This window comes from Vipera berus (genome assembly GCF_964194415.1).
Source record: "Vipera berus genome assembly, chromosome: 6".
In the NCBI taxonomy this organism is placed as follows: Eukaryota; Metazoa; Chordata; class Lepidosauria; order Squamata; family Viperidae; genus Vipera; species Vipera berus.
Genome location: NC_138208.1, coordinates 66,403,329 through 66,413,114, shown reverse-complemented (window position 1 = coordinate 66,413,114; position 9,786 = coordinate 66,403,329). Strand labels below are relative to the sequence as shown.

Here is a 9,786-nt window from a genome sequence, read left to right as displayed (position 1 = left end):
ACACATTTCAGTTCAGAATAAAATTATTGGTCATGTATTAAGATTTCTAAATTTTGTGGAAAATTTCCAAGAGGGAAATGGGCATTTTCATTCTTTTCTGGTCTTTTGAATATAAGAATAGAACTCAGGAAGGAGAGAAAATCAACTTCTACTTGCCTTTTCCTTACATAAAATGAACAACCAAAAGAATATGACATATGCCAAGAATATTTTCTTTACTATTGTGGAATGAAGATGAGCTGCTCCAAGGAATGTGACAAGAAGGAGAAGCCTATTTTGTCTTTTTCTATAGAAGCAATCTTAAAAAATCCATCTACTGAGGCTTGCCTCCACAGTACGGTGACCTGCAATAGCCAACCTGAAGTGGCTCAAAAGTTGAGTTCTAAGCCACTTTTGGACAGGTGTAAAGGTAGGAAATTTGTTCTAGTTTATGAAACATAAGAACATTCTTATCCCTTTGAATGATATTTAAGTAGATTTTAAAAAATACCTGTAGTGTGTTGAATTCTTATTTTAGCATGATTGTTAATATTTCACAACATCTAGCTTCTATGGATATTTTGAATTTGCTTTATGATACATTAGGAATATGACATACAACATTTTGGGCACAATAGCATGGAATTGAAGTTTATTTTCCAGATAACAAAATGGTACCATAAATTGCCAGATTTGCTTTCCTAGTTTCCTTTTTCTTTTTCTTTTACATTTATATTTACATTTACATTTATACCTTCCACTCTGACGTTGTCGAGAGTTAGCCAACGAAAGCTAAGTTTATTAAACAGTTGTTTTCTTTTACATTAATCCTGGTGTTCAAATATATATATATATATATATATATATATATATATATATATATATATATATATATATATATATATATATATATATATATATATATATATATATATATATATATATATATATATATATATATATATATATATATATATATATATATATATATATATATATATATATATATATATATATATATATATATATATATATATATATATATATATTGTGTGTGTGTGTATGTATATGCATATGCATATGTATATATATATATATATATGCATATGTATATACACACACACTTAATAAGAATATTATTTATGTATGTATTTATGTATATTTATGTATGTTGTTTTTATCCAGGTTATGTGTGTGTGTATGCTTTAAATTAGGGCAAAATTAAAAGCTTTTCATTTATGTGCTTTTTATTTTTAAGGACAGTTTGTTATCATATTTTTCTAGACTATATTTGAACAAGTTGGGTATAAGAATATCTTCGTTAAAATGGTATATTCTAATGTCACATCCAGAGCTTTAAATATATTAGTTTGTTGTCTTATAAATCCCTAAGAAACATCTGATAGGCTTGTGGAAGAAATGTTATTGAATAGTATTAATGGGGGAAAAACTAATTATATATATCTGATAAGGACAAAGGACATAGTCTGAAAGGGCCAGGCTTTTCTTTAAGTAATATGGGAACCCTACAAAATGAACCAACTACTTAGCAGATAATACAAAAAATGCAGTTATATTAAAATACTTCTCCAATACATGGCTGTCTAGCTTTTTCTTGATGTCCACCACCTTCCTAGGCAATTGGTTCCATGGTTATATTCTTCCTGAAGCTTAAGTCCATTCTTCCTAACTTCTGGGAAAATAGAGAATAGATGTTGACATTCTTCCGCTGACATCTCTTTAGGAATTTTAAGAGTGCCATCATGTACTTCCCCTATATTATCCTAAGCAAAGCACGGTTAGTTTCCACATGATTAAATATGAAGGAGTAGAAAGCAGGAGGGGATGAATTCTGACAGTGTATCTTCTCATTATGGGCTGGTTTGAAATCTGAAAGCTTAAACTACTTCATGTCATGTGAAATTGCACTAGTGTTAGTATATTGAAGAACCCATAGCTAATAGGCATACATAGAGAAATAGTTGCACATGCTTTAAGAGATGATGTATAAACATTGTAACAGCTACTAAAATGAAAAGTCTACACTAATATATTTGAATCTGCTGTGCTAGTTCTGAAACAACACTTCATGTGCAGAAAGCATTAGTTACACTGCTGGTTAAACAAGGTATGAAATGCCAATTTTATTATGAAAGTAAATCTGAGACCCCAAACACCCAATTGTTGTATAAAAGCTTGCACTGTTAAGGCAACATTACCTTCATGCAAAATGTGCATTGTTACAGATACAATTGGGAATGGGAAAAAGACAAAAAAATCTCTTTCCAATAGATGCATTATGTGGTCATGATAATTCCTCATTCCAATATTTTAGAAAGATGTCATTTGGAGAAGCGCATTTCAAGCCCATTTTAAAATCACTTCAAACATTTTGAAAATGAAATGTTTTAAATTTTAAAGTGTTTTTCTGTTATTTAAATTAGGCTGCAATAGCTTCTTCCCCCAACAACTCCCACCTCACATGCTTTGAAATTGTTGAATGCAATTAAAGTCTAAAAATGGAAGAAATGTGTGAAATACACCATCCTCTTGTCTTCCCTAAGCTGGAGTACTGGGATCCTTGCTGATATATAAATTTTAGTGCCCACAATTTTCAGCAATGACCATACTGGCTGGGGATTTCTGAGAGGTTACATAGTTGAAGAATGTCCAAGGGAAGGAAAACATCCATAGTCATTAAGAAATACTCATGGGCAACTTTATGCAATAATTCATTTAATTTTCTATTCCTCATACACTTATCATCTTTTCCAAACAAACCAAAAATGCTAGTATTGTTTAATTATTGATAATATCCATTGTCATAGGTATTTGAACAGTCCTAACTTAGTCCAGCATTTGGTGTCTCAAAGTAGCCTTCTGAAAAAACAAGAAAAAACTAGAGACCTGCCCCTTGCCAGCTATTATTCCTTTGTAACTGGTATATAGAGGCACGCTTTCCCTAGCTTGGACAGGATATTGAGAATCCAAGGCTAATAGATAAATAGATCTTCATGAATTTATTGAACTTCCTTTTTAAAACTATCTGAGCTCCACCATTTTTCATGGGTAATGAATTCCAAAGGTTAATTAAGTATTGTGCTAAGAATTACTTGTTTCTACCAGTTCTAAATCTCATGTTTTATATCTAATATATGAACTGAAGTTTTAGATGATAATTTATGAACTATCAGAACAAAGTTCTCTTCAGCAATAATTTGAGTTCTTCTGCTAGAAGCTTCACATCTATATGACTGTGAAATACGCATTTGGTTGCAGCCATTTGCAAGCTCGCTATCACATTACGAGACATACTTGTCATTCATGTTATGCAGGCCTACAGAAAATTTTCAATGTACATTTTAAAGTTGAAATATGTATAACAGTCTTTACATTTTTATGAGTGTATGCCTTACTTCTCTATCTCAAAAAGTCTACCATTATTCTTTACTGAAGAACTGAAGAACGATGGTCCCACATTTTGCATCTGGCAATCAGTCTTTAATCTTTCTTTGAAATAATTTTGCCTAAAGTGAATTCAGCTATATTACTTATATTTTTCCTTCTGCCTCTTACTGCATACGTAGATGCTGAAGCAGTTTGAACCAAACCTTGAAGCCATTTCTCAATCGATTATTAACATTTCCCTCAGTCTGCTGCAAGCTAAAATGTCACCATTATTGGAAGTCAAATGCTACATTTACCAAAGAAAATGTCATTCTGCCTCCAAAGCCTTTTTCTCAACACCATCCTCCCACTCTTAACACCTAGTTTTTTACCTATTCCATTTCCTTCTTTCCCTTAGAGAGGTTATTTTAAAGATTTCAACCAAATTTCCTTTTTTTTGTTTCTGATAGAAGAAAGCAACTAAAAATATTGAGGAGACTGGTGTCATCATAAACTAGAATTGGCATTTTTATAGATTTTTTGTGCGTACAAGACAAGCAGAAATTCAGGAGCCAAAGCAAGGAAAGGCTATTTTCTCCTAGGGAATGCACTTTTAAAATGAGCAGTCTTGTTAGATTCACTAAGAATCAATGGAAGCAGAGCAGTTTTTTTTTCTCTTCTGTTTAACCTTTTTATAGTGCAGTGGGGTGAGAGTGGGGAATAAACTTAAAATCAGAGACATTTGCAAGTATCATAATCACCAACTTTCCTCAGATGAGGACTATGGTTCTCTTTGTGAATTGGATGATTCAGACCTTCATATTGTGGTCAAAATCACAGTCATGACTGCATGATCATGGTTATCATCTTGAATTTTTTTAACACATATGTACTCCATGTGCAGGTAGTCTTCCTTTAGTGACTGTCTTGTTTAGTGACTGTTCACAGTTACAGCAGTGATAGAAAAGATATATTATGACCAACCTTTACATTTATGACCTTCACAAGTCTGTAAAGCAAAGGGAAGCCTAAGTAAGATCGTAAGCTCAGTCACAATTTCACTTAATGCCCAGTTTTCTTCAATTGTGATTGCTAAACAAGAACTACCGCTTCCCTTTCTTTTTTAACAGACCAAATGTTGTACGTTGCTTGACCTTTGAATGCTGGGGCTGCACTCCCAAATATAATGGATAATCCCAGGATTTAATTATTGTTTAATTTTATTTTTTTAAAAAACCTCTTGATTCTTCAGTTATGTACAGTATTCAACAATTTTCCTCTTAAAAATTAAAAAAGGTAAAGGTTCCCCCCCACTGCGTGCTAGTCGTTTCCGACTCTAGGGGCCGGTGCTCATCTCCGTTTCAAAGCCGAAGAGTCAGCGCTTGTCCGAGGACGTCTCCGTGGTCATGTGGCCGGCGTGACTAGACGCCAAAGGCGCACGGAACGCTGTTACCTTCCCACCATAGTGGTCCCTATTTTTCTACTTGCATTTTTACGTGCTTTCGAACTGCTAGGTTGGCAGAAGCTGGGACGAGTAACAGGTGCTCACTCTGTTACGCGGCACTCGGGATTTGACCCGCCAAACTGCCGACCTTCTGATCGACAAGCTCAGCGTCCTAACCCACTGAGCCACCGCGTCCCTTTTTCTTAAAAATTAAGAGGAGTTTAATTAAAAATTATGGCTCATTAATATTCAGGTGCTTTGATTTTGGATGTTGGCTGAGAAAATTTAGGACTTGAAGTCCACACAAGTTTAAGGTGGCCAGGTTTGAAAATTGATGAGGTAAAGAGAATAGAAAATGTATCCACCCATTCTTTGGTTGATAATAAAACCAGAATGAAAAATGTTCATTTTGATACCGACCCTTTATATTAATTTAAAGCTGTGACTTTTTACTAAATTCAGAATGCTCTCAGTTTACTGAGGGAAGCTACAGCTGACAACATTTTGCCTTATTTTTGCACAACCACCAAAAATTATTAGAATTAATTTTCCCAATGGTCCAATTGTTTCTGTGTGCAAATTGCTAAGCACATTGATTTGTGCTTTAAATTGTAAGCCGCCCTGAGTCTTCGGAGAAGGGCGGGATATAAATGGGATTTTTTAAAAAAAGTGAAAGTAGGGCAGACCCATTTTTTGTCTTAGCTCTAGTTTTTAAAAAGAGAACTAAGTAAACACATATATTTTATCCTGAACAACTGACCCAGAAGAGAGGTAGAATGAAAAATGTGTTACTTTGGTCTGACATTTGTCTTCACTGTATGAATAATGACACTTTCAGATTACATCGATTATTAAAACTAACTGAAATAATCAGTAATGGTTGTCAAAAAGAAAAGGAAAGTTCCATTAGCCAACCAAATGAAATGTCATTCTGTTTAATTATTATTATTACATGTATTTCCTTTCCTTCTTATTTCATTGCCAGACCACAAATCTGAAAAGGTCACATGCTTGCCTTGTATTCAGTTGTATTTGGATGTTCACAAGTTTGTAATCACCTAAAAAGAGTCATATTTCAACCGTGGCTATTTCTTGTTTAATGTTTTTACAAAATTCTTATCGCAGGGTTTTTTTCTTGCACCTTTTCTCCCCTTGTTTCTTCTTGTTGAATGTTCCCTCTCTTCATGAGATTCAAGACTACTGGAATTTTCTTCCCATTGAAGAATAACAGAGTTGGAAGGGACATTGGAGGTCTTCTAGTCCAGCCCCCTGCTTAAGCAGAAGACCCTATACCATTCCACACAAATGACTCCCCAATCTCTTCTTAAAAACCTCCAGTGATGGAGCACCCACATCTTCTGGAAGAAAGTCATTCCACTGAATAATTGTTCTCACTGTCAGGAAATTTCTAGTTGTAGGCTGCTTCTCTCCTTGATTAGTTTCCATACATTGCATCTTGTTCTGCTTTCAGATGCCTTGAAGAATAGCTGGCTCTCTCTTCTTTGTGGCAGTCCCAAGGATATTGAAAAGAAGGACTAGGGGCAATATTTATTTATTTATTTATTTTAATTCCATTTATATCCCGCCCTTCTCCGAAGACTCAGGGCAGCTTACAAGCTTAGCAGTAGCCTTCATTCTATGTATATGCCTGCTTATTAGGGCTTTCGCACACACCCCAAGCGGCATTATTACAAAGTCAGCTTAATTGCCCCCAACAATCTGGGTCCTCATTTTACCTACCTTGGAAGGATGGAAGGCTGAGTCAACCTTGAGCCTGGTGGGATGCGAACCTGCACTAATTGCAGGCAGCTGGTGTTACTTAAGGAGGCATTAGCTCACTGCTCCACCAAGGCTCTATAATATGATAGCAGTGTTCCAATATCCTTGGGACTGCCACAAAGAAGAGGGAGCCAACTAGATATACCCAATTCATGCAACTGTTCTTCAAATGTTTTAGCCCCAGGAAGGGGCAGTTCTGCCCTGATTCTTTCCCCCAAGCAGGAGTATTCTTGTTCTTTTCAGTTTTTTGCTGTGTTTTTTCATGCTGTTTCTTGGCTGATGATTTTACAAAATCCTTATCACAGATTTTCTTTGCATTACCGTATGTGCATGAGCTATCACAGAAGAATTCAAATCAGAGAGAGAATGGTGATGATCTTCTCTCTTACTTTTTCTATAATGAAATGAAATTCTGGAAGTGAAAGAGTTGTGTTCAGCTTCTTCTGGTCCCCTACTCTGCCATACAGTGCTTCTGGGAGGAACCCTTGACCACATCATATTATTTCCAGAAAAAGCTCAGTCTATGAAACTTTTATCTTATCAGGAAAAAAATGTTTTAAAAAAGAAATAATGGGAAAAGGTTGTCAAACCATTTGTGTGTCCCTTGTAAAATAAAAGCCCTTTTTCCCTCCCATTGCACCCCATCCAGTCTGAGTGTCAACAGGTATCTTCCTCCTCATCTTTGCTGAAAGCACATATCCAATGCGTCAGGGCCTTTACTAAATGCTATAGTCCAAGTCACAAACAGCTTGAGCAAGTTTTGATGGATTGAATATCAGTCTTTGTGGATGAATAATGTCCTTGATAAGGGGGTTACTTTTTATAAACCTGCCAAATGAAGTTATTTTGAGGACTGTAGAGTTCCTTCGGTTATATGAGCTGTTTCGTAAGAATATAGCTGGATAATTCCTCTCTTAATCTTATGATGGCTATTCTTATTTTGGGGGATTTGTCATCATAGCCTAAGTTCAGATCTCTATTTATTACATCATCATTATTCTTCTCTGAGTAAGAATTGGGTGCATGCCTTTCATATATTGTTTTAACAGCTTCTAAAGAGCAGAAGCTGGGAATGTAAAGGTAGTGGTAAAACTGCACTGAGAGAGCAAGAAGCATATCTGAGAGGAAGTAGTTAAAAAGCAACAGCTCCTGATCAATGTGCTGGGTTCAGTATGTATAAAAAAGAACAGATAACATCAGACAGCTTGTAAATGCTCTACTGTAGAAAACAGATAAGAAATTCAACTATCTTCACTAGTTCAGAAACACTCTTCTAAATCATAAGAGCCCTGTGGGATCATATCAAAACTTCAGTTTTTCTAAACCTGTTAATTTTATTGTGTTATGTAATAGTTCCCAAAATTCCCAGTATCTGTAGCTATTGCACACAATGCACAAACAAATCCAAGTTTACTATCACATAAAAAATGTTGTCAATTTCTGCTTTCATAGGAAAGGGCTAACTTTGAATTTGAAGGTGACTATCCATTTCAATGGCCTAATTTTGGCAATTGACATTTTTTGTTTATTTATTTGTTTAGCATATGGCATAAAATGTCAGGGAAATCTACACTTGATAGACACACAATGCAGTCCTGACAGCCTAGAATGCTAATTCTTTCCATTTAGCACTTACCTGCTTATCCTTGGTGCACTGTGGGTGTGGGGGGCAAACTAGTTTTACACCAGCTAAGTAATGGCACTCAGGTTGCTGGCTCTTCTGGGCTCGTCCACCAGTCTCGCCACACCTCACCTCACTTCATGTTGCAACGCCTTGCATCTAGCCAGGTCCAGCATCAGCTTCCACTCTCTGCACACAGAAATGTAGCTAGGTTTTTCCCACTAAAGTATACCCATTTATCTACTTGCAATACTGCATGCTTTCTAAATGCTGGGTGGGCAGGAGCTAGGGAATGAGTGACAGGAGCTCACTCCATCTCACAGAGCCACAGGAGTGCAGACCAGTTCCAGTGTCATTAAGTCTCTGAGCCACGCTGTCCCCTCGGCAACTGATATTATACCTGACATGCAAATCTCTAGTTTTAATTGATACAAATATTTAATAAACTTTAATCTGCTTTAATGTCTGCTTTCTGCCAGACCAAGTGCCTTGTGTGTTGTTCATGGAAAAGGTGATCATGGTCTTTCTAGTTTCTGAGATGGGAGGATTAATTACTTTGATTATTTGACCCTGAAGACCTGGAGCAATCTGGCCCCAACAATGAGTAATTATGAATTTTCATTCACTTTACAGATGGTTTTGAAACTCCTTTTGAAGTACAGATCTCATGGCTGTAATACTGGCCTAATCTTTGGAAGTGATTGCTTTCTTTCTCTCTTGCAAATTAATAATACGGTTGTTAAGTGAATCTGGCTTCCCAATTGACTTTGCTTGTCAGAAGGTCACAAAGGGTAATCATATGACCTTAGGACATAGGAAGGGTCATAAGTATGAACCAGTTGCCCAAGCATCGGAATTTTGATCACATGATCATGGGGCTGCTACAAAGGTCGTAAGTGTGAAAAATGGTCATAAGTCACTTTTTTCAGTGCTGTTGTAACTTTGAGTGGTCGCTAGATGAACTGTTGTAACTTGAGAACTACCTGCATTCAACTGCCAGTGCAGCACATTTCCCACAGCCCAACCAAAATTCTTTCCCCTCAATCTCTTAATGCTATATGGAAACCATTGGCAACAGGATACATGAGTAATCCCACTGTTATTCTGCTTGCATGTGTCTTTCCCAGTGCAAAATTTTTCTTGTTTGTTCTACCAGTTGTCATTCGTTTCATTTTCTTTATATTTATGTTATCTTTAATTTATTAATGTTTGGTATAGACAATAACATATATTAATACTGCAACGCTCTCTACATGGGGCTGCCCTTGAGGACCACTCGGAGGCTTCAACTGGTGCAGAATGCGGCCGCACGAGTTGTGATGGGGGCTTCCCGATACTCCCATGTAACACCTCTACTCCGCGAGCTGCATTGGCTTCCGGTTGCCCTTCGGGTGAGATTCAAGGTGCTGGTGATGACCTATAAAGCCCTTAATGGCTTGGGTCCGGGTTATCTGAGGGAACACCTGCTGCCGGCATCAAGCTCCCTTCGTCCCGTGCGCTCCCACAGGGAGGGCCTTCTCAGGATACCGCTGGTTAAGGAATGCCGGCGGGTTATTCCTAGAGGAAGAGCAGTCTC

The 9,786-nt window shown here is 36.5% G+C and overlaps 1 protein-coding gene across 1 annotated transcript in view; it reads left to right on the top strand.

Moving 5' to 3' along the window:
* Positions 1-228: 228 nt before the first annotated feature.
* Positions 229-9,786, top strand: part of ISX (intestine specific homeobox) — a gene marked incomplete at both ends in the record, with an annotated part of 47,202 nt that continues 37,644 nt past the window's right edge. Inside the window, one exon of the mRNA XM_081330646.1 lies at positions 229-409. Within this exon, the coding sequence (XP_081186772.1) occupies positions 229-409 (181 nt within the window). The remainder of the gene's footprint in view (positions 410-9,786) is intronic.